Source organism: Diorhabda sublineata, chromosome 3, assembly GCF_026230105.1.
Source record: "Diorhabda sublineata isolate icDioSubl1.1 chromosome 3, icDioSubl1.1, whole genome shotgun sequence".
Classification (NCBI taxonomy): Eukaryota; Metazoa; Arthropoda; class Insecta; order Coleoptera; family Chrysomelidae; genus Diorhabda; species Diorhabda sublineata.
The window spans coordinates 29,435,370-29,462,676 of NC_079476.1; the positions used below are offsets into that span (position 1 = coordinate 29,435,370).

A 27,307-nucleotide genomic window follows, 5' to 3' on the forward strand; every position below is an offset into this window, starting at 1 on the left:
CCGATTGAGTACCTCCAAAATATATGATTTGAATGCATCAACCGCTTCTTCAGGTGTAGAAAAACGTTGTGCTCGCAATTTATTTTTGATTTGGGGAGACAATAAGGAATCATTGGGTACCAAACAAGGACTGTGGGGCGGATGACCATAAATTCAATATTTTGACTGTTGAAGAACGTTTTTGTTCGACTTGTGAGAGAGTTTGCATTGTCGTAGTGGAGAATGATTCGTATCTGCGATTAGTTTCCTTAATTTTTTCGAAATGCTAGTGTACTTTGACCGTTCTACGTTGCTCTAATGGAACTGTGGCGACATGTCTAGTCATTCCGAAAAACAGGCAATTTGCTTCGGAGTGCTTCGTGCACGAACAACTTTTGTTGGATTTGGTTTGTCTTGAAAGACCCATACAGTTGATTGTTTTTTAATTTCGGGTTCATATGCATAAATCCATGATCACCTGTCACGATCTTAGATATGTCTTTTGAAGCACCGCAATTGAATATTTGAGTGATCTTTTCGACACCCAACTGTTCATGCAATATTTGATGTATGCAATTGCAATATCAGCATCGATATTTTCTAGTACAACAGTCGATTCTAGTGGACCTTCACGAAATTCATTCTATGGCGAATTACGACCACGATTGAATTCGAAAAACCAGCAAAGCACGGCACTTCATCAGTCGAAGCGGCATCCTGTTGTTCGTTTTATCCGCTTCGAAAGTCATAGAAAATTATCACAAGAAAATGTGCACCGTTCACACTCTCGCATTCGCGTTTTCACGTTCATCTTATGAGCTAATGTATGCATTTTCTATCAAAAAGACTTAAAATTAAGTCGATTTAGAAACAAAAATTTCCATTTTTGTTTCGTATTCATAATACTTTTATAGTATTTCTACACTGGACGCCGTATTCATAATTTTGAGGGTAAATAGTTAGAAATGAAATCGTACTGAATCCTCTAAATGCAAGGAAAATTCCTTCATTCATAGAAACGTGTATTTTCGCTGACCGTTGCTCCAAGACAGTCTTCGGGCCAGCTTATCGCGTCGTAAACGTGACGCGACGTAACGTAATAATAACGTAAAAGATAAAACGTAACGCAACGCGACCGCGTGTGTGTGCCGCAGGCGGGGGCAGAGTGGCAAGCAACCAGAGTCATCGCAACGGGGTCAAAGGGTAGGGTGGAAACGGCAGTCCCCCTCTTTGCAAGAACGCCCCTTTTCCCCGCCGCCTCTCACCGCGCTCTCCTGGACCTGGCCCTCGGCGGAATCGGATCCCCGACCTTGACGGTGGGTTTTTTCGTTTATTTCAAGTTTTTTTCTACTTTTTTTGTTCATCGCCTAGTTTAACAAAGTCGATGAATTGTTATGGACGTATGTGTTGAGAAAAAATATTACAATAATTAACGGAAATGAAAGTATGTATTATAACAGGCTTTAGTAAAGATATTATCACTTTTTATACTTCCGAATTAATGGTTATTATATGGTACATATAGTAATCGTAAAAAATTGCATCTGTCTTATCTACCTAGTGATACCAATAAATTTTCTCGGGAAAAAAGTTCTCTATTCAATGCTAGCAAGTGAACAATGTTTTTAGTTGTTCCTGCAACTGGAAAACAAGGTCTCAGAAACCTAGAAGATTAAATAAGATGAATTCAGATTTTTTTGGTTTTTACCTTCGTTTCTTAGCTCTGTTTCACTACATGTTTGTTTTTGACTAAACTTGCCATACCCTGACCCATTTTTGATTTGATTTTGGATTCTTAAACATTTTAAATTTTTTCATATTACAAAAAACTCACTCTTATCACAATAATCCCTTAATATAGGTAGTATAATATCCAAGTCATAATGAATATATTTTGCTCAGATACGTTTTTTCAGGTTTTTAGGTTTAATTTTACTTAGATACCTTCCTTATTCACTTAATTTAACTAATTTTCTTTTACCTGGAAAAAAAATATTTCACTATAAGCAATAGTAGCATCCGAGTCTGATTACCAAAATTGGAATAATCTCAAGTAGTTCTTGTTAAATTTGATGTAGTTTCTAATAAACAATAATCAAAACATTTTCTCATATTGAATTAACAAGATACTGATCTGTTTGAGCTACTTTAACCAGATTCGGCAGGCGTCAATACCAAAGCATACTGATAATTTCTGTATAGAATTTCAAGGAATTTCAAAACGTGTGTACTTCATTGGATAGAATCTACTTTGTCTAGTGACTGATTACAGAAGTATTGCGTAAATTTTTTAAAACAAAAATTTACCTACTTTCTGAATATCCCTCATATAATTCCAAGCCCCGTTTTTCTACTATGGGATATTTTTCAAATAAACGGATAGTTTTAATGTAATCTAAGTTAATCTTAATTTAATTCAGAAGAGCGTCTAGATTTTCTTTAATATTCTTTCTCGTAATTTCCTTCATTAATATTCATTTTCATTCGAAATAGCGCAGAGCACTGCTAATAATTCTATAGCTGACGAGCTTCCCTGTTATAAATTGCCACTTCTCATTTGGTGTCTTTGACAGTATATCAAAATTTCAGTATGTATCTGGAACATGGAAAACATTGATCTGGATAGTTTGTATATTAGACCAGAGTGACATTGAAGTATGTATGGCGTATACATACTGTACAAGAACCTAATTGATATCCTTCAATAAATGATAGAGATTCTTACATTACTTACTGTTATAATGTGTGGTAGAGTTTATGGTTTGTTGCGCTGTCAAAATACGTAGACTCCTCCCAATGGAAACTACTTTTTTTGTGACGTTTGTATTTTACGAGACAGTGAGTGTCTTGTCAGAATACCGACCATCAGATTCAATGTTGTTTCTGGTCATCACGAAAAGTTTCTCAGAGTATCTCAGACCTTTAAGCTGATATGGATATGAATTTTTTGGATCATCTGCTTTCTCATTATATGTTTGCACTCCTTACTAGTTTGTACGTTCATTCAATAGTTTTCAGCTCTTCGATGCCCTTCGACTTACGAAGAGAATGTAAATGTGGTTTTTACAGGGTTTCATCCAAACACTCCTGAGTACATTTTTTTTGCTTGCTGAAAAATAGTTATTTTCCTAGTGGTATGAAGAGCTTACATTCTGCTCCAAAAATGACCCTTTCAGCTACGTATACTAGATATATATTCACAACATTTCGGAATATCTTCATTGACCAATGTTTGGCGGTCATTAATGATCACTTCTCTATTAGCCTGGGGGCACCGCAAAATGCCTTTTTTTCACTTTAATGTGAATATTAGTCAGGTTTTGCTGCTCATATAAGGTTATAAGTTAAGCTGAAGTAGTTTAACATTGCCTCTGTGTTACCCAGGTAGATCAATGTTCATTTAGTGTTCGACCGCCAAACAAGCGGTGTGTATGTGATAGATGGTAAAGAGGAAACCAGGAGTGGTGGTCGACCTGATATTTTATTTTAAAAAGGAGATTAATTTCGTGAACAACAAATCTCTTTGTACAATGATTAGAATACAGGATCATCTTCCTATCGTCTTATCAGTTCGAATTAAATGTGCTCATTACAACTTAAATAGATTCAGATATGATCTGTAACAGTTATGGGAAAACCATTTCATGTCTTTACTTATTTTTACACATATATAAACTCTAACTAAAGTCTCAGCTGGAAGGGCTGGAAATTAATAGATATAATAATTATAAACCATGACCCAAAATAAGCTGTAAATTCTGTTATGAAAACAGATCACCTTTCGTTGTTCTGTATCAAAAGTTATTTTGAAGTACAGAAGTCGAACAACTGTATATCCATAGAACGAGGTACTAATTTGTACAAAAACTGACTTTGCCACTTTCCACCTGAATATATTGATCGTAGGATACATAATATTTATTATAATGATATTTTTATTAAAGTTAGCTGGGAAAACATGCAAGTACAACAAATATTACCAAAAATATCCACGAAATATATTTTTTAAAACATTTTTTAACTTAATTATTGTTCTTATAATTTATTTTATTTTGATTTTGATTTTCTTTTTGTTCTTATTATTTCAGTGTTAACAACGAAATCAATATGGTTGATGAAGAAAAATTGTGAAATACTGGAGCCAAACTAGAAGTATCAGGACAAATTATATGTTTTTTGTGCCCTTTTTTGTTACCTCAGTATAAATAAGTTTTTTTTTGTGTTATCAAAAAATAAAATATATACTCTACTAATCAACATTTTTTATCTGATATTATCACGAAAACACGAAAAAAAGTTATTAGCAATTCAAATTTATAAATGAATTTTAATTGTATACAGACTTTGCCAAAATTTAATTGAAAAAGGTCAAGTACAAATTTATTTTCTTCTCAAATGAAACAACAACAAAATATAACAAGGACATAAAGAAGTATTTCAGTACGATACATGATTTTTTTTGCGAGCGCTATTCAGAAAGTAGCCGACGCGACATGTCCAACTTACTCAGTGGTCCAATCATAAACTAGTTTTGTAGATGATATTACATTGAAATGTTCCACTGCAATTAAAAATCCCATCATGTGATAGAATATTGTTACGATCTATAGGAAAAAATTAGTTGAATGGTTCAGAGCTTTCGCTTAATTCCTGTCCTTCAAGAGTCAAAAGCTTGAAATAATCTAACAAAAGCTAGACTATCTCAAACTACCCAGAAAACAAGTAAATGCTTGTAAATTATTATTGCGACTGCTTTTTGCAATTAACAATACTTTGCCTCCACTCCAGCTGAAAAATAGTAATGATTTTAGTGGTATGGAGAGCTCTTTATTGACCAATGTTTTGAGGTCATTAATTATCATTTCTATATTAGCCTAGGGGCGCCCCTAAATGCCTCTTTTTTTCACTTTAATGTGAAAATGAGTCAGGTTTTGCTGCTCATATAAGGTTATGCTGAGGCAGTTTAAGATTGTGTCCATGATACCCAGGTGATACCTTTGGATTTGTTCAATTTTTTTCTGAGCTATTTGTTCAGCTTTCGACCGCCAAACAAGCGATGTGTATGTGATCATGGGTTTGATGACTATTTTAGAGTTATGAATGTTGAATAAAAATCTAAAAACTAATGAAATGATGCTCTTTCTAAAAACACTAGAATAACAATCAGTATCGGCACGTAGAAATACTGATTATGAAACAAATAAAATCAGCATATTTATGACAAAGCAGGATAGGAGGAAGAGAGATAACCAGTAGTGTTCGTCAACTTCCGTTAGGAGAAGGCATGTGAAGTACTCTACGTTTAGTAGGATGCTCATGTTCAGATTGACGCTTTCGAAAGCTTGAAAAATACTGAATGATGATAAAAGAAATGTGTAAATTATAACAATAAAAAAGTTTATAACATAATCTTGGACTAACCATCCATTCATTGAATTTCTTTTTATAGAAACAAGTTAGTATGAGGTTCGAAACTGATTTCATGCCACACTATGATCACTATAGCTAAAAATTTCTGAAATATTACATTAAGCATATTGCCCGTTAGGCTTGTACGATGATCATTATTGAATTCATCTGATTTTGACTCGTTTGTAAACAGCACATTGTTCTATTCACAGTTGCACAAATTATTGTGTTCTCTTACAAAATTAAGACATTGTATGCGAAGTCTTACGGTTACATGGGAAACAGTTGAGGACCTATAGGGAGTAAGACTAACTAGCCTTTGATGTACTGTATCTCGCATTACGCTATAGCGGTGTGCCACTTGTGTATCACCCATTTCAATGAGTTGCACCAACGTGAAAATTTCTTCATTTTACGTTGCTCCACTGTTGACAACGTTTGTAATCAACAATAGCAAACTGTGATCAACAAATAATATTTCGACCTGTCAGTGTTGTGTTTTCTCTGAATTTCCAAGAAATTGTTGCTTACAATTGAAAAGTGACCAAATTTTGAATCCAAGTGGATTTTTCCATTTTATAGAAAGTGATCTGATGAATATCTTCTTAGGCAAGATGTTAGGAGATCTGAAATAAATTTTATGAGATATGAATCCCTGTTATGAAGAAGATTTTATTCTCTTATTTCACATAAAGACGTTAAGAGAGTAAAAAAGGATTATGTCAAAGAAGACTTAAAAAAAATTATTATATAAAATGCAACATAAACCTGAGGGATATATTAAAGATTCAATTAAAAAAAAATTATGCACAGTTAACGACCGTGATAAGATAGGAAAAGACAGCGTTAAGTCATTTCAGACTAATGAATGAGAGATCGATCATTAAAAGTGTATGTTATGCGGACTATTACTAAATAATGAAGATGACCTATAGTGCCTCCTATAAAAGATGATCAACAACCACATAATACAAGAAACAATGAAATTAAACTATTTTGGAGGAGTAACACAAATATCACAAACATCAAGTGCCCGCGGATATATGAGACAAATAATACAATAAGTACACAAGGCAAGAAGAATTTGCAACGAAAATAAAAGTCGAAACATCTAAGAAACATCTAGAGAACGTAAACAAGGATGAAAGCTCATCGTTACATGTAGATCTACTAGAATGATTTGTCTGCCGAATGGGTGAAAGTTGAATATTTAAAACTTGAGGTATCGATGGGCTACATCAGAAGAAGATGAGGAGTACAATACGGTTGGCTCGTTAAAATACATGAATTGATGTAAAAATAAAAACAAAGCTAAAGGTTGGTAGACGCATGAAAAATCATATTACTGCAAACCAAAAGTAGTAATTTTGAAGTTAATAATATTTCCAATATTTAAAGCAGGCTTTGTATTGGTGGGTCAGCTATGAAATTTTGAATTGACATAATATGTTTCATTTGGCGAGTTTTGTTGCTATTTTCTATGCATACTAAACAATATACCATAGTTTGATAGTGCATTTATATGACATACATATAGTGTAGAAAAAGGTGGAATAATGATATAAATGATTTAATGTACTTGAGTTATCATATGTATAATTTCATCATTAGTTCAAATTATACATTATATGTATGTAAGAAATAACATAGCCAACAAATAATTAAAAGAGGTTGTAATATCACAAGAGTATATATTCTACGCACCAAGAGATTAACCAGGAAATATTTATAATACCTGGAGCCTATGAATAATTAATTCGGGCCATATAATTAATACTTTAAACTTCATTATTTATCATAGCTTCTTGGTATTATAATATTGGTAAGGAACTGTTGTGATTCGGTGGTGTACTTGCTGCTGTTATTGAAATAACTGGCTCAAATTTTTACAACCTGATAACAAAACATAGTGATCTGAAGGATTTATATTCAAGAAACAAGTTTGTTTTTCTTGAAGATATTCCGGAGTTTGAGATTTTACTCACAGAGAGTGTGGTTAGGTCAGAGTTAGGTTGGATTAGCTTCTCTCTTCTCTCTTCTAGCCGTTTTCTATCCTTTGGATATAGGCCTCTCTCATATTTTTCCAGTTTTCCCTGTTCTGTGCCACTTGGTACCAGTTAAGTCCGGCTGTTCTCTTGATATCATCATACCATCTTTGTTGTGGTCTGCCGGTGCTTCTTTTCTCCCCCCAAGGTCTCCATCTTGTTATTTTTCCGCTCCAGTTGGTGTTATTTCGAGCAACATGTCCGGCCCAGTTCCATTTAAGACTACCTATTCGCCTCACTATGTCCTCGATTTTGGTTCTATTTCTTATCCACTCATTGGTTTTATGGTCTTTAAGCGTTATTCCTATCATTTTCCGTTCTATTGATCTTTGATGTACCTTTAATTTATTCAAGATTTTCTTTGTTAGGACCCATGTTTCACATCCGTAGGTTGTTACTGGGAGAATGCATTCCATGTAAACCTTGGTTTTTAGTTTGAGGGGTAGGTTGGAGTTGAAGACGTGTCGCATCTTCCCGTAGGCCGCCCATCCTAGATGTATTCTGTGGTTAATTTCAAGTTCTTGATTGGTTTTACCCAATGTTAATTCTTGACCTAGGTAGATATAAGAGTTCACTTTCTTTATCTGTTGTCCTCGCACATTTATACTCTCTTTGTTTGTCCGTTGGTTTGTCATGAATTTGGTTTTAGAAATGTTCATTTCTAGGCCTACTTTTCTTGCTTCTTGTTGTAGTTCTATAAGCATGTATTCTAATTCTTCACTGTTTGGGGCAAAAATGGCAATGTCATCGGCAAATCTTAGGTTACTTAGTTTTTCTCCCGATATATCAATTCCTCTGTCTTCCCAATGTAGGCTCTTAAAAACGTCTTCTAGCACCAGTGTAAACAATTTGGGTGACACAATGTCTCCTTGTCTAACGCCTCTTTTAATTATGATTTCCTCAGTGTCTTCATATAGCCTTACTTTCATTTTTGAGTTGTCGTTTAGTGTCTGTATAATGTCAATATATCGTTGGTCTATTCTTGCATTTTTCATTGACCTGATAATTGCCCAAAATTCAACTGTGTCGAAGGCCTTTCTAAAATCTATGAAGGCAATCCATAATGGGATGTTATATTCCGTTACTTTTTCGTTCAGTGTCCTTACGGTGTGGAGATGTTCTATTGTACTCATGCCTTTTCTGAAGCCCGCCTGCTCATAGGGTTGGTATGCGTCGAGTTTGGATTCAAGGCGGTTTGCTATTATTCTCATAAAAAGCTTGTAGATCTGTGATAGTAGGCTGATTGGTCTATAGTTTTCTAGGTTGCTTGGATCACCTTTCTTATATATCAGTATGACTATCGCGGTGTTCCAATCCTGTGGTATTCTTCCCTCGGTTAGGCATGTATTAAATAATGATTTAAGCTCTCTTATCAGTAGGCTTCCACCTTCCTTCAACATTTCCGGTATGATGTTATCGTCACCTGCCGCCTTTCCGTTTTTTAGTTGATTTAAAGCTTTTACAATTTCTTCCTCTTCAATCTCAGGTAGATCCTCGGAGCCAACGTTACATATCCTGTTTTTATGGTCACTGTTTGCTTTTCTAACATACTCATTGTCTATTTTGGACTCGTACAGACCTGTGTAGAACTTCTCTGTTACCTTGAGTATCTCTCTTCGATCTTCTGTTATGTTACCTTGTCCGTCTCTCAATTTGATCATTTCTTTTTTATGTGCGTTTTCTTTTTTAAAGATGTTCAGACCTCTGTTTTGCTGTATCAACTCCTCTATTCGATTTTCTTGATACTTTCGTATGTCCTGCTTGGCCATTTTCCTTGCTGTTTTGTTTAGTTCGGCATACTCTACTGTATTCCTTTTGTTGTCTTTAATGAGCTCTCTCCTTCTTTCCAGTAGCTGTTTGGTTTGTGTTGTAAACTTTTCTATTCTTTTAGTTTTTGATGATACTAAACTTGTAGTTGTTTCTTTCAGTTCTTTTACCAATCTGTTGTTTGTTTCGTCCAAGCTCTCGTGTGATGATGTTGTTTCCTTTGTTAGTCGTTCTGTCAATCTTTTGCTATATATTGACTTGTTGTCTCTTATTGTATCAGGATCTATACGGTATTGCGTGCTATTGAATTTTTTTGCTCTTTCCAATTTTGTGTTTAATACGATCCTGCACCGGACTAATCTGTGGTCGCTGCCCGTATTAAAGGAATTAAGAACGTCAACTTCTTGGACGATATGTTTATTTGGTGTCAGCACGTAGTCTATTTCGTTTTTTGTAATTCCATCCGGGCTGGCCCAGGTCCATTTTTGTGAGGTCTTTTTTTGAAAAACGTATTCATTATGTATAGTTGTTCTTTTTCCAGGAAATTTGCAAGCATCGTCCCTCTTTCATTTCGTTTCCCCAGTCCAAATTGTCCAACATACTGTGAGCTATTACACTGCTCTCCTATTCTTGCGTTGAAGTCTCCTATTATCAGCGTGTATCTTGTCTTATTTTCTGTTAGGCTCTGTGTGATTTCATCATACAGCACCTCGATCTCTTCGTCCTCATGACTACTTGTTGGGGCATAGATTTGAACGACTTTAATTGTTATATTGGAGTTAATCTTAAGTGTTATGTATATTACTCTATCCGATATGGTTTTAAGTATTTGAAGATTTGGGGAGATTCGTTTGTTGATAAGAAAACCCACACCACCCAAACTATTATCTTCTCTTCCTTTGTAGAATAGGATATGTCCTGATCTTAGTCTAATGGATTCTTCACCTCTTCTCCTTGTTTCTGATATTCCCAGAATATCCCAGTTTATTCTGTCCAGTTCGTACTGTAGTTCCGTTAACCTTTCCTCATTTCCAATTGACCTAGCGTTATAAGTTGCAATGTGAAGTTGGCAGCCTTGTTTTACCCAGGGATTCTTAGCACCCCCTGCTCTACGACTGGTCTGACCGCTACCTTGGCCAGGGTCGTTCGAGCCGCTGGGCACTGGGGGCCATTGTTTTTGGTATGTCTTCATATGAGAGGGGTTTAGCCATAAAACACCACGTTGGCCAGACGTCTTGGTGAGTGTAGGTTCAGCCGCCCCTAACCTGGGGAGCCGTCGCTGCTTGCAGCCGCCCACTCTGGGTCAGACGCTGCAGATTTTTCCTGTTGGTCCACGGGGCGTATTTGATTTCCGCCCTACCACCCATATCTGGGAAGCATTCCCCTATCCGCCACCCGGAGACGCGCTCTCTAGGAGTTACAGGCTCTCCCGAGAGAGCTTAGGTTAGGTTAAGTTTTTTTTCTATAAGATCCTCACGGATACCTTGCGTCATTGTCGGGTAGTGTCGGACTGTTACCGACTAAAACCCTCCCCTCCCTGGGCTCCCGCACTTTACAATGGTATCCGCTCTCCCAGTGCTTCGTTGCAAAGGCTGTCTTCCTTTATGTCTAGTTCCTATGCTCTTTCTCTTTGGTTTCTACTATAGCCCGTATCCAGGACTCCTCTGATTCTAACAAGCATTCCATCATGTTGGTATTGTTGAAATTTGTTCCACGTTTCTGAATATACAAGTTTCTTACTTCTTCCCATCTGGAGCAGTGGAAAAGCGTGTGCCTTGCATCATCTTCTTCACTGCTGTAGGTGCATTCAGGAGTGTCTGATCTGGGCCTGATATGATTTGTAATTAGGTAGAATTCGCACAACAAAATAATAATTAGATTTCATGTTCCTTTTTTGTTGAAACAGAAATCTGATTCGTCTTAAAAAAACTGATATTCGTTTTGTATGATTTGTATTTACTTAGTATGCTGCTTTTATGATAATAATGTATGTAGTCAACATTAAACAAATTTTATGAAAACACAACTTTCAATTTGTCAATTTAGTTTTATATTTTTATCACATTGCTAACTTATATTGGACATTTTGTAAACAGTCTGGGCATTTAGAAGAGTGCGCTATTAATCACTTAGTCCATGATATATACAACATTTCGTTAGATTTTCGAATCACTTTCACGATTCAGATGATAAGTGAATTGGTATTTCAGTCATTTGCTATAAATTTGCACCTCATCATTTCAAGATACATACAATGGATATGAACGATTAGATGTTTTTCAGTATCTATTCCAATAACTTGAGGATACGCCTCCATTTACTCAGTTGATCTACTTCTTTTAGACAGTTTTATGTCACTTCTTTACTTTTTGTCAATCAATAATAATTGTAATTGATGTTTTGCTCAATATTCTTTGTAAGGACGTTCTGTGTACTGACCTACAGATACTTCATTCAGTGTTAAACCATTATACTCAGTCGTACGTTTTTCTCAACACATGCTTTATTGGAAACATGGAATTGCACTCACTGCATCCATTATTGTAATCAAATTACCTTTTTGGAATCTTCCACTTAGCAAAAAGATGCATGCTATGTTAATTTCATTGAACAAAATTGGAAAATGTAGTTTTCAAAAACTTTCTGATGTGTATTAATCGACACTAATTTTGGTAATTTTTGTTTTTGGCAGTTAGCAGTTAGTTCTTTGTGGAAGTCTTATATCTAAGAAGAAGTGTTCCATATTGTGCCGTACGCACGTTTTTTACTGTAAAGTTTATAATTTCAACCTGCAAAAAAACACAGAAAACTGTTTTATTATATATTTATGCAATTTTATGGTATTTTCTAGTATCAAGTCTTAAAATTTCACTAAAACAAGCGCTACATATTGAAAAATTCTTCGAAACTTTGCTAAAATTGACTATAATTATTTTATGTGAAGTTCAAAGAAACGTCATTAAGGAATTATGTACTTTTGGACATCAGACAAAGCACCAAAACGATTATATAACGTCGACAAAAGTGTATTCACGGATTTCATCAGTTTATAATCAACGCAATTAATTATACAATATATTATTGACAAATTTATCAAATAAATGCAGTATCTTATTCTAGCAAAATGAATTTGAAATATATAATTTTTATATCAATTAGTATATGCTAGTATAGAACTAAGAAGTATTTTTAGTTCCTAACGACGCGAAAATTTGAAAAGCAAAAACATACGTTCATTTCTTAATCTCCCTCACTTAAATATTTATCACAATACTTAGCTTTTATCATACTCTAGACATCCACTATAATTAGTCCAGCATTTTATACATATGAAAAATAGATTATATTATTCTACGTATCATGATTAGTTTAAAAGTATATTTACCAACTAGAGTGCATATAATATCTATATATGTATTCATTATGATTCGGTCTCTAATCGTTTATTATTTACTATCGCTTGTAATTTTTAGGTAGAATAACTATAGTAACTGACAATTAGAATTATATTTTTCAGGAGTATGTTGAACTGCGTTAACACATTCGAGCAGCATCTACCAGTAACAGAGCAGGCTGGTCTGGTTGTAGCAGAAGAAAAAACACAGCATGACTCGTGTAAGAATTTTTACTATGTTATTGCCTTTCTTGCATTCTGTGCTGTTGAATGAATATTTATTTTATGTGACTTGATTTGGCTCTTGCATCTTAGTTCTTCGTTTTTGTATGATTGTATAACACTGGTTCTTAATTAAATTATAACAAGAATAGAGATAATTATATTCAACTTAATATATAAGATATCGCCAGAAAACAGTGAGAAAATTTATACATAATTCAGCAGTGGAAATCATCCATTGCTCCGTTTTTTGTTACGTGTGTTCATTCTGTTTGAATATTTTGGTTAATACTAGAAAAGTCTCACAAATAATATATCGGGTGAATCATTGAAGACTTCTTCCATATGTAGAGTCTCTCGGGGACGATATCATGTGGTTAGTAAGAAGTGTCAACTCCTTTTATTAATTTCTAATGTGATTTGTGAAATTGAACCCAAAGTTTAAATGGCTAAAGTGTTTAGACTGTTTGATTTTTGAAATGTTCAATGATGCAGTTCACTACTATCAAGCATTCGACTGGTATTAGCTGAAATAAGAAATTCCAGGCCCGGTTTTAGAAAAATCAATTTATTGATTCGTATTGAATATTGCATCCAGTATAATATTTTTTCAAATATAATAAATGATTTTCGAAATACATAAATAACCAATGACAACTACATAAGAGCCAAAGTTGTCGCATTTTTATTCAATTTTTAATGAACAAATCTTATCGAACATAAGGTATTTATTCGAACAAATTAGATATTTCGAGTATTTAGACTAAAATGATATACTGTATCGAATTATAATCAAAATAAAAATAATAGTAGATTCTAGAAATAGAACCCGAGATTAAACGAAAGGATCTATTGAAGGCTCTGAAGTAGGACCTTCACATCCTAATTACCCGTTGCCACAAACATTATTTAGATGTTGTCTCACTTCCAGTAAAAAGTGAGGGGATACTCCATCATGCTGAAAACACATCCCTTGGATAACAATGTTTGCGTTGGCAAGCATATTCTGCAAAATATTTTGTACAAAGTCCAAATAGGTCTGTTGTCTTAAAGGACTATCAAATAAGTGCGGACCTACTAATTGGTACTTTATGACACCAATCCACACGTTAACCGAAAACCTTAACTAGGAACGACATTCTCGAATAGTATGGGGATTTTCTCCTTCCCAAACATGTAATTTACCGAAATTATTTATTCCGTCTCTATAAATAGTGTCCCTTACAGCGTTGGTTGATGATTACAACTTATAGATTTTATCTCCAGGATGTAAACGCTGACATATTTGAATATGACACTCACAGATGATGTTCTTGTATGACTCTACTTACTTTTATTTGAGTGACATTGAGTTTTCGACTCGTGGTAACAATATAATAATAAATGTCAATAATATCATCTTCATGCGCTTCATCTTCATGTTGTTCTTCTGTTCTTCCACTAGGAATAGTACCATTTTCTCACAAATAATTGAAAACTGGTCCAAATGTTGGATTACTGGAAGTTCTATGATCAGGAAATCTGTTGTGATATTCCCGAGCATCAACTCTACCATTACCATTACAGAACGCATGAACAGAAATTATGTTGGCATATTCTGTGGTCTACTAAAGCTAACACAATAGTACGTTACTTAGGTAGACACAGAATAACGGTTGATAATGACAATAACGACAATGAGTGTAAAATATAAAGTAAAGATGTAATTTATTATTTAAGTAGTTTTAAAATAACTTTAAAAAAATTATACGTGATGCAATCTTCAATATGAATCCCTTAATCTATTTTTGAAAAGCTGATCCTGGAATATCCAAGTTTAGCTAATACCACTCGAATGGTTGATAGTGGTGTACTTCATCATGAAAAAAATTGAAAAATCAAATGATCTCTCTAATCACTATAGCCAATAGAAATATATATGGCAAATGAATCTAGAGCTCCTTATGACTCACCCTGTATATACAACATTGGTATGATGTATGCTGGCTGGTGCTAGTTCCCATTCACCATTAAACGTACAGTTTGTTCTTGAAAAACATTCTGACACCAACAGTTTGGGTTGAAAATGAAAAATTTCACAATATCTAGACTTTCTGATAGGCCGGTTATGTTCCACATAAACTTACCAAAAGCCGATGTCATTAAAAAAGCTAATCCGGTGGCTTGAACATTTTAACGTTACTAGGCGAATTGTGAGGCTTGCCCAAGTATTTAAACCTCTAACGTGATTCTAAGCCCTCACTGATACCAAGGAGTGCAGTTTGCTGCTTCTCCATATATCAGCACCATTTCGGATCGTTCGTGATGCCTTTAGTATGGAGATAGTGTCTTAGTTGACCTTAGAATGCCAATGACCAGTCAACTATCACGTATGTGTTAGTGGAGTAGTTGATTGGTAAGAGAGGCAGAAAACTCATCTATGTTTGTCTCATGCGGGGTGTTTCTATCCATCTCCTTAGTGTCCAGCAGTCGATAAGATACTCAGAGATATGACAGCTACACTTTTAGTTACACTAAGAAAAGGTTTTGGCGGTTTTGCTGATACCATTCTGGCGAGCCCATTGATTCTTTGCCACACTCTAATCTCATTAAATTATAATGAACTATCGAAATTATTGGAATAAAAGTTTAAAAGCGCAATCGGTATTGATAGTTGCACTTTTTCAAACCTCTTTTACTTAGTTATCTATTGAATGTCTTGTATATTTTTATTCATCATCATGTATTTTTATCATTATTTTAAAGTTTCTTATGTATTCCAATTATATTCTTTGCCATCAATCTTTTCTGATTCTAATATGAATTTTTTACCATCACTATTTGTTTCTCCTGACATTTCACACAATTTAAAGAATTTTATCAAGTGACAGTGGTTTTAATTGGCTTTTTATCTTCATAACACTTGATTACATGATACATATATGAATACAAAAGAAATCAGATTGTCCCAAAATATCGTATAGAAGCTGATTTGATTGGTATTAAAGAGTCTTTGGATCGACGTAAAATTATTTGGTGTTGCAAATATAATGTTGGTTTCCAATGTTCACGTAATCCATGTTTTTAACCCAACATAAAACTATTCTTTGGGCTTAGATGTAAAAAATTTCTGCGCTGCATTTTCAACATCTCATTTGGAATCAAATTTTTCCCACCCATGAATTTCACCTTGGATCTGAATATTTAGTAATCTGACGTGGCAAGGTCTGAACTAAATGCTGGATGTGGTAGGAGTCCAACACCACCAAGTTCTTCCATCGTATTCCGCGTAACTATCACAGTATAGTTTAGCATTGTTTTATTGCAGGAGAACCCGCTTTCGGTTAACTAAACCTGGATATTTTTTCGATAAAACGTCATAAGTTCGCATCAGCTGTTCTCTATATTATATTTAGAAGTACACTCAACATTTATAATTCCACTAAACACACCCTACTTTCAGTTTGAATCAACAGGTTCTGATAATTTTCCTTTGTCTAACCACTGATTTTCCATGTTTTGTTGTTTAGAGAAATCCATTTTTCATAGCAAGCAACAATTAGTTTAATAGAACGATCATCTTTCGACAGGACAATGAGCTTACACACTTCTGTCCGACATTTCGCTGGAATTTTGCTTAATTCATGTGGCACTATTCGACAAAATTCATAGATCTTACCTTATAATTTTGAATAGAGATGTGTGATATCTCCAAGGTCTAAGGGAGCGCAATAATTGACGAGTTCTGGTACAAAGTTAGTTTTCTACTGCTTCCGTTGAAACTTTAATATCGAACGATCTTCAAGTGTCAAACCTCCACTAAGGCTATTTTAAACCAATTCTCTCCTGTTCGCTCATCAATTGTAATAATTTTTTGTGCAGTCAGTGTTGGACACACACTTTTATGTTTTTGAGTGGAAGATAAGTTTGATTTTTATGGTTTATGGTCACTTAGATTCATAAACATAAATATCCTGAAGTATATATTATAGAGGGTACAAATAGTATGAACAAATTATAATATCAAAGGTAGTCTACTTGGGGGTATATTTTTTGTGAAATTCTCAAAAATATATAACCAATCCATCCATAACCAAGTTTTAGTCTTTTGTCTACAGTATGTAATTTGGAAGATATATCAACAGGGTGTCAAACATAAGGTGACCCATATACTTTCCTCCAAACCTTCTAGAGTTATCAAAAACTTTAATCACAAAAGTTCTATGATTTGAAGGAATTTTTAGATTATTGACTTTTAGATTGTACAAGGGTGACCAAATTCTTCAGTATCGACATTCTTATTTTTTTGCACGTTCTACTAAAGGTATAATATACAGAGTTGTGCTATATAAAAAATGAGATTTTGTTATTTACAAAAGTCGAAGCTCATATAGTAAAAAAAAGACACCCAGTATGATTCTAGACTTGAAAATCACAAAAATTAAATGCTAGCCTCATTTTTTATTTTTTTGTTTTCAATAAAAATTCAAATATTTCCTAAATATAAGGTGTTCCATTAAAAATTCCAAAGTTGATATCGATACTGCAGAATTGGAACTTACCCTGAAGTCGTATTTATTTTATGGGACGTTCTGTATATTTTTGAATCGATTTAAAACGTGTTTGAATTTCGATAAATCTCTTGATTTGATGCAATGGGACATTCTGTATACTAAAATTGACCTAGAACATGTCTAATGTCGATAATCTAAAAATTCCTTTTTATACAAAGTTTTTTGATAAACGACAAAAATACATGTAATGTTTCCTACATTCTTATTAAGACCCTTTTGTCAAATATAAATAAATTTGTACCTTTCCGAATCTTGAAGAAACTAACAATCTTAGGAGTTAATTTCACAGAATTTCATGTTTCAGCTTATTAGAAATTGCATTTAATTCTTGTCCCACATACTTATTGATTAATGTTAACTTCCGGATGATTATGCTTAATGAATTCAAATAAAACTAGGAAAACTATCAGAATTATAGTTTACTTAATTTCGAATGATATCGTCAATACAGTATTTCCATAGAATCAAAAACATATAACTCTGAAGATTCTTTTAGATAATCAACACAACCTTCACGATAGTTCTCAGAATACAAAATAATAATTTGAAATGATTTTATTCAATAGTTCCAAATCCATTCGAGAGACCAATGATCAAAACAACAACTTATACCATTAGAAGACATTCAGCATATGCCACAGTACCAGGTATACCACCTTAACAAATCATAGTATCCAACCAGGCACATTTTTAAACACTGTAAATACAGAGTGCACCCCAAGCTATAATTTGACTAGAAGATCGCTATAATCGATATTATACTAAAATTCACTGGCATCCAGAATGAATCACCTGGAAATTTGAATATATACATATAAGTAATATATTTTTTATTGTACAGTTTATAGTAAATAGCGCTGATAGATATAGAATATACGAGAGCAGCAAGACTCTATTGTTTCTTCTAATCATACGAATTGTACTTAACACAATTCTTGCAAAAAATGTTTTAATTCGTTTGATTACCTACATTCGTCAAAGACATTTGTTCCATAGTTGATCATTTGTAAACTTCCAGAAAATATTTTTTTAAAATCAGCGATTAAAAACTAATAAGTATAACGTACCCATCATTTAGCGCCCCGCCAACCCTATGGGTTTCGTACTCCTAAACTGGAATGTGAGAGGACAGTAGTGAGTGAGCCCCTCTTTCATTCTATTATTAATTATTTCCGAAGTTATTAAGTGAATAAAATTTATTCATATATTTTGATTGAATGAATTGTTCACGATCAAAGGATAAAAACTTTCGTATAAGTGATTAATAACTCCTGAAAAGAATACCCAATGAAAAAGAGCTTTCAAGGAATGATAGAACTTCAACTATATTCAAACTATAAATAGACAAATGAATTATAAATAACCAACATAAAATTTTTAATTTTAACAAACATGAAGAAAAGCTGAAAAAAATTTACCTTGCAACCAGTATCAATTAAACATGATAAAATTACATTGAGCTAGGTGGAATTGTATACATAAAAAAATGAAAAGGATAACGGATCAGAAGTCTTGACAGCTAAGTACGGAAGTTGAGTTCACAGAAAGACTATGAGAAAGATTAAGGATTCTCATACAAGATATGGTTCCCATTTTTCACTTAAAGATGTAAATATTTAGATGACATAAAAATGACCAAAATCTTATTTAAACTCATAAGGACAAATAGGAAAAAGAAAACCTAAGAAAAACTAATTTCATAGTGTTAAGTAATATCCAATATAGAAATAGTGATATTAGTATATAACATCCAATTTCAGGGGTAGAGAAACTCCTTTCATCAGGTGTGAAAACAGGAATATTTTTCGTTAGCATTAAATTATTGAAATAAAAAACAGTCGGAAATAATCAATATTAAAGAAGGCTACATAACCGTTTCTTCCGATAAATGGACATTCTTAATAAGGATAATCCTTGGGAAAAGCGAAATTCTTAGATTCTTATGCATAGTAAAGTTTGTAAGATTACTTGATAATATTCGATATCTGTTAGAAACAAAATTTTGAATAAAAATCTTTTAAAATTACTCTAAAATAACCTATAATTTTTTTCAAATAATACACCCTGTATATATCTTTATATTTTAATAACCTATTAATTTACAAGTACAACTATTATTCATTTATTATACAGTTATTGAAAAAACTATTTACGTGAACGTTTCTCTTGCGGATGTTCAAATTATTTTTATTCCCACTCTACTGTTTCTGATACATTTGACGGTCTGTTATTACTATATCCCGATCATCATGTTTTGTCTTGTACACGACGCTTTTTAGATATTTTCTTCATGGAGGATTAATCGGGAGATATAGTGAGCCACCATTTTCTGCCTTTTCTTCTAATCCACGTTTTAAATAAACATCATTGAAATAATTTAAAACAGCAATTCTAAAGTATTTGATTCCTGATATCCTGTTAAAACTAAATAGCATTAAAATTGTTTCCAATAGAAAATTGTTACTAATAGAAAATTGTTACCAATAGAATTTGTTATTGCGGAAACTACTCGATATATCAATAAATTTAGATCCTCAGATTTCATCAATATGGTTTTTACAAAGATCTAATAATAGTCTACAGATAATAGGTCCAAATATAAATTTTTAATGACCCTTCTATTTAGGATTAGTATTCTTCAATTTTCAACGATTAATTACCATCAATGCATTCAATACATCTTATTTGATTATAGGTTGCCAAAACCAACTTTGTCTATTCCAATTCGTTCAGATTATTCCAATAACTGATTTTTATCCTACCTCTTCCAATTTCTAGCGTATTTTTTATTGTCCTGTCATCTACTACACAGAAGAGCTTAGCTCCTACAAAGGGTTATCCGTCACTAATTGAGCGATTCCGTTTAATATTTCATTTCCCTCCTCTCTATTGAGTCCCGGAATCCATTGAATGTTAACTTTTATTTCCAGCACATTTAACTTGTCCACGCATTTCCAAACCAGCTTGGATCTAATGACATTGAAGTTTAGAATTATGATGGCTGTTTGGCTATTGGACGAGATGATAATCTTCTGTTCGGGATTCTTCTTTCCCAAATCAAATTTTAATTACATATATTGTTTGGTGTAATGCCCAAGGCCTCAAAGTCTTCGCTTCTGGATCCTTACACTTTCGTAGCTTTACTGGTTATCTCTTCTGAAGTTTGTTCCAGAAAGTTCACCATATAGAGCGAGTCCCAGGTATAACCCCCCTGCTTCTCACTTGATAACTTGCTAGTGTAAACTAATGGGCTTTAAATTGGAATTTTTCCATAGTGAAGGTAGGTCTTGTCGGGTTGACATTCAGTCCCATCTATCGATAGGCACTTCTTCTATAGTTTAGTCCTATTTAAACTTTTTTGCAGACAAACATTCCCTTACATAAATGTTTATGCCGTCGGTATATCCATGCTGAGATCAGTTAGTGAAACTAAATTTGGAAATATATACAGGGTGTACTATTAAACAATTTTCAAGATTGAAGTTATTTTAGAGTATTTTATATATTTCTAATCGACTAAGCAACTGTTGGAAAAAAATTAATTGATATTGTATATAATACTCACCTATTCTAGCACAGAAATAGAAGACAGAAAAATTGAGCTAATAGAGAAGCTATAGTTTAATCTTAGTCATCTGGATGCCAGCCTATTTTTGTATTTCTAATTATAATTGAAACAACGAGACATTTAATAATTCAAGCACAACCACCTCACACAAGCACATGATCTAACCAGTATAAAATGCTTATAACTACGATTTTTCAGGGTTTCATATAATTTTTGAGTTTTTTTACGGTTAATAAGTTAATCAATGAATATGTTTCTTTTCACATTCTTTTAGTTAGATTGTTCTATAATTAGAATTATTAAGGTGAGTTGCATGAGTTTAGAAAATTTTTTTTATAATCATATCGAATAACCTCACTTTTCTCAATAAAAAGTGGAGAAATAATCATTTTTTCGATTGGTTTGGTATTTTTATTCTAATATTCATTTTGATATCCAATCAGACGAAAAATTAGTATTATGTATTCAACTTTTTCAGTTATAGATCTGTATTGAGCTATATCGAATTATAATTTTGTTCGTTTTAGTTTAACATTTCAAAAACTTAATATCTTGTCATGATAATTGATACATATTTTGTTTTTAATCGCCTTCGTCAGTTTTTTTAAGCTTATCGTGCATGTAAGAGCTAAAACAGTAAGCACGAATAATAGTTGATACAAAATAATTGTTAATAGTTAGTTTCACTTAAATTAGATTCATAATTTGTCTAAACTATATATTTGACATGTCGACTATCGCGATGTTCACATTTTGTCTGAAGGGATACCGACAAGAGTTGACCGTGAGTAACGGTTCCAGAGAAGTGGTAAAAATGCCGAGAATCATTTCGATTTAGCACCATAAATGAAATCGGACATCAGTTAATGAGTTTTTGTTGGTGTGATCTATATACATATAAAAAATTGCTGCACAAATGTTAACAGTTAGCAATGTCTTTAGCAATGTCGAAAAGATATTTGCTGTCGTCGTTTGATACAAAGTAGACAAGATAAAGAACATTTTCTTGTACGATTTAGTTCCAAAATTAAGTGATGTGCCAGGAAAACTTGCAGTAATGTGTTCTCTTTCATAAGTACAACGCACTTATTTCAACAATCACAAAACCTCACGCCTCAAGATCTTAAGCCATCGATAGACAAAATGTTTTAACGTTTAGAAAGACTATATGGTTATACAGGGACAGCTTTTTTGTGAGGCGATAGGCAATTTCGTTGCCGACAAATGCTATGTGCGAAATTATCGAGATGATAGTAAGCATAAAATTTCGAGTAATGAGTTATTCAATAATAATATGAATATCTACTCAATTAGAAGATCTTGGTAAATATATATTCTAATGGTCTGAACGGAACCAGCATTGTCTTAATTTCATACAAGTCTCCATTTTTAACGTAATTTGTTTTATTTAACTGTTTATCAAATGGAATATTATATTTGTATCTTGTGTGTGTTTTTGTTCATATGGATTGTAGATGGATAACCTAACATGAGTTAAGATCTCTTTATCCCTCACGTGCTCAAACATTCATAAAATTTATGACAAGGACAAATTCCAGCTTCTTATCTTCTTTATTAAAATTAGGTCAGAACAAAATGCTTATTAATTATCTAATACGACCATAATCTATATTATATAGCTCAAAATGAAGTATGATCATTTAAATTCCTAGAACCAGTATTAGAGCTATTTAATTATAAAGTAGTATAGCTCATACATTTAATAACGCATGTCCAATTTTCTTTCTTACAATATTGTTGTCACCAAGAATATATTGTTATAGTATTTTTTTTTGTATAAATTGCTTAACCTTATTTTTGTCTTTTATCGAATATTCAGAGTTTAATTAATAATGCAATGTTTTAACAAAATATATGTCTTATGATTATATGCAGCCGGCTCTGATCATTCATCCCGTACTGGTGAGAATGCAAGCAACCGACCTCCACCCCCACTGCCACCTCCGAGATTTCCCAACAGCGCCGTTTGACAATGGGATAGTCTCAGCATCGCCACCACCTTCAGCCTGCCAATGACGCCCCTTTTAGTACTCGAAGATCATCTAGTGGAAATAATAGCGCAGAGAAGTAGAGCTTGTGCCACTTTCCTTCGCCACAGCTTCAAGAGACCCCACCGACATTAACGCCACCACTGCCCGAGTGATTGAATATGCGGTTTGGAAACATTTCAATTTTTAAGAGAAAAGTTACGCGTATTCGTTCTGAAATCATTAAATAACCCTCGTACATATAAATTAAAAAATTATCAACTGTTCCCTGTGAACGTTATAAGTAATTCTCAAGCAAATTCTTATACTCACCTGAATATTTGTCAATTAACCATTTGTGACATTGAATGGAGGAAAATTGGAAATATCGCAAATTAGATGATTCAAATTTCGACGCTCAGTTAGATTGATTGGATATTATCTTGAAATTTTGTGTTTGACGTGATGAATTCCAAACGAAAAGTAGATCAGTTAAGTTCAAATTCAATTAATATAACTAGAATTTATAACATCTAATTTGGACATTAACCAATCTTCCAATAAGAGAGTAAAGTTTTTGTGATATAATTTCTGTTTCGGATATCTAAGTATTACAAGGATCAGTTGAAAAGTTTTAAAATTTATTCGGTAGTGCTCCGACGACTACGTGACAAAATAAACTTAAAAACTTCTCTTCCAAGGTTTTAAAATGGCCTTAAAATGCTCAGTTAATCCGATTAAAAATGAAGTGAATTGCCGCCAGTGCCGTAAAGAGTTTTTGCAGACTATTTACTAAGAAAAAAAAGAGGTGGCCCGAAGATAATGCTTTATATTAGCCGAGAGAATTGTATGATAAATAGAAAATTTTTCAAAAGACTATAGCCAATTAAAATTTTTTATCTCCTTGGTTCTTCTCTCGACTGAAATCTCGTTATTTTTAGCGAGTTTAAAACTGTCCTTTTCCCAAAGTGCGAAATATACTACCCTTATCGAAAGAGAAGAAACTGCACAAATCATTTATTTATTTTTCTACAATTTCTATTAAAAGCATGCACCTACATTATTATCTTTTTGTTTCCTAGATTGTAGTAGCTTTTTCGATATTCACTGTATGTAATTATTTTTAAAAGTATATTATATTCCAAGAAAATAACTGTTTCTAATATATTATCAATCAAAAAGTGGTACATTTCTATCCGACACTTTTCGTTACTAAATATGGCATTTTTCAATCATGCAGCTTATATGGTATTGTTCCTACATTTATATAAATTATTTCAGAATAAGTCATGAATGTCTTGTTTAAAACTTAACAGTATTTAAGTATTTATGAGTAATCGTAACATTGGTCATTGGCACACAAAAACAAACAAAAGATACATAAATTAAATGAAGAACTATTACAAAGTCTATTATATTACGTTAATTATATCAAAACAGATTGGTAACTCCAGGACTTTCTTGATTTCTGTCCTAACCTAACCTTGAGGTTGGGTTTCAGTTTAAACTGATGATGTGCGGTAGAGTATGTGTAGACTCAGTGGAGATGTCCGCGACACTCACAGGAACGTGACAACTTTGGCAGACAGAACGATTTAAAAGCAGGTGATGGATGGATGTAGAGCTGTCGTAGTCTAACTCCAAATATCACGACAAGATTTATGTACCCATGAAGTCTTGAGACCATTATTAAGCTGAAATAACATATCATGAATGTTTTGTACTATTGGGTAGTCAGTGAGCAGTATTTCTATTCAGTTTAACGTTTTTTCTTCTTGTTCTGATAGGTTATTAGTACAAAAGATGTTAACACAAGATGATAATCACAAAGATAATCAGTAAAACTTAAATCTATACAACAGTAGTTCCACAAAGAATTTTGAGGATAAAACTAGACTGAACTACATAAAATGTGAATTCTATAAATTATAACACCTCACATGGAGTGCTAAAATAGATCGAAGTACAACGGATTTATAAACATAATTCAAATTTTCAATCAAATGAATTTCTGGACCAAGAATCTTGAACACAACACGAAGCCCGCAAGTAAAAAGGGGGAGGAGTAAAAACGGCATCGTGGAAAAAGATGTTGATGTTGTGTTGATGTATGAGTTTTATTTTGCGGAAAAGGACATCTACCATTTTGTTGTGAAAAGAGCTTTGTCTTCCCATTATTATTGAAAGTACACCATCCAGAGTACAAAGTTATCTTATTGTTTCTGAAAAAAAAAACAACAACAAAGAGTCAGAAGTGATTTATGAAGAGCTTAATGAATATGAATCTATTGTTTTTCTTTTTTATTGATCAACTCTTAAATTATCTAGTAAACCAATCCAAGCAAAATACATCTACACCAACTTTTACTAGTTAGATCATTTGATACATAAATTTACTTGTTTAAACACTGAAAAAATTTGATTGAATAAACTGACAATCTAATAACATGGCTCTCATTTTTTTCAGTTAGAAATCAACGTACTTAAATCTATAATCATAAATTATAGTTTTATAGATAAAATAGAGTTATTTTGCCTCTCATTCAGCTCAGCTACGTGATAAACCAATCCACATTTTTTCCTTCCACAGTTTTTGATCAACCTTTTGGCCTCAGTAGTTTCCAATCTTTTATGAATGAAATCTTCTTACAATGTTTTCTCTATTTAATAAATGTCTAATTTTATAATCGAATAATAATCTTGATTCAGTTTCATTTATTTGCCTACGGCTTTATATCATTCATATTATTTTTCGTTCAAATAATTAAAACTTAATTTCCTTAATTTTTTAAAAAAAACCGTTGATTTAGCTCCTTTATCACAATATTCAATATCGTTTCATATATTCTGATGTTTTCACGTATACGCTTATTTTTAAATATATTCATGATGTCGTAAAATACCTTATTTCCCCTTTAATTCTAAACTTGATAATTTATCCCTGCATTATTTCAACGAATTATCGTCTGGTAGTTTCTCGTTTCCAGCCAAATTTTTTTGAAAGTAATAAAAATAGAAAAAGTATTACAAAGAAATGAAACATTTGTATGAGAAGTAGCGATATTTTTAACATGAAGAATTATCAGAAACTTTTTGGGTATTTATATGCATACTATCAACAAACTATTTCAATTATAAAATGAATATGAGGAAAAGAAAGAAATGAGAAAATCCAGGTTTACCTTTGATGTAACAATTTCAAAGTTGAATGGCGTCTTATAATTACTTAGTACTTAGTATTTACTGATTCTATATTTGCATTTAACATTGATAATTTAGCGCAAACGTTAAAAAAAGAAACATTTGCAATTATTCGTTTAACAGAATTATTTATAACGGCGACAAAATTTTCAGAAATTTCTCTATAAAATTACTACAAACAGGCTTTTACTACGTGTCGAAAAATACCTCTTTGCCTCTCTATATTATGAGCGGTTTCTTATTGCGAACGTGGCAATGAAACACCAAAGTGGACTAACTTTAATTTATTTTCGAGCTTTCGAATACTTATGTATTCATCGTCTGGGATTGAAATTATGATCAAATACATTTAAGAAATATGTTTAAATGTATAACAATAAAAAAATTTTACTTACAATAATTATTTAAGATTTTCGGTGGTTCTGAATTGTATTAAATTTTGTAAAAATTTTTAAATTCATAGGTTTTAAAATTCAATATTCAAGTTGATAGAAATATTGATTCTGGTTACTATATGAATTTTTAATTGGTTAGATTATGAGTGACGTTGAATTTGTATAGGTTAGATAAGTTGTAGTGAATGATGTTCAATATTGATTGGTTAATTTATGGATAATTAATTATTGTAAGTGAAATTTTATCATTGGTATACATTTATAAATATTTCTTATATTGTATTTGACCATAATTTCAGTCCCAGACGATGAATACATAAGTATTCGAAAACTCGGAAAATATATTAAAGTTAGTCCACTTTGGTAGACAATGTAGGTGCATTCTTCTGTGTATTTTGTTCCAAGGATAACGTGCCGTGATCGTGTATAAATTTTTAGAAGCACGCTATCGCATTTACACACAATTTTTATAGTTTGAAATATTTTTAAACAATGTTACTATATTCCATTCTCCATATCGTCACATCAGTTTTCAAATAATTGACTTAATGTCCTAATGATATCTGCATTTGTATAACTATAAAACTATATATTACAATTTTATAAATATATCTTGCTTTAAATTAAGAATGTGTATATTTAAAATTAACTGTGATGTATGTGTCATCATCTAAAAACTAATAGGAAAGACTAAACCTTTGATTCTTTCCAAAACAAAGGTAACTGCTCCTATTCCGCGATACTCAGATAATTTATCACAGTTTCACTATTCAAGTGTAATCCAAT

The 27,307-nt window shown here is 32.6% G+C and overlaps 1 protein-coding gene across 5 annotated transcripts in view; it reads left to right on the forward strand.

Moving 5' to 3' along the window:
- LOC130441952 (glucose transporter type 1) overlaps positions 1 to 25,170 on the forward strand; it is a 537,558-nt gene extending 512,388 nt beyond the window's left edge. For 4 of the 5 annotated variants that reach the window (XM_056775875.1, XM_056775876.1, XM_056775877.1 and 1 more), the window contains one exon: positions 4,068 to 4,232. In XM_056775875.1, coding sequence (XP_056631853.1) covers positions 4,068 to 4,110 — 43 coding nt within the window. In that variant the 3' untranslated portion in view covers positions 4,111 to 4,232. Of the gene's footprint in view, positions 1 to 4,067; positions 4,233 to 12,717; positions 12,816 to 17,935; positions 18,017 to 22,833 lie in introns of those variants that run through there. The other variant, XM_056775874.1, reaches the window with a different exon arrangement.
- The last annotated feature ends 2,137 nt before the right edge of the window (positions 25,171 to 27,307 follow it).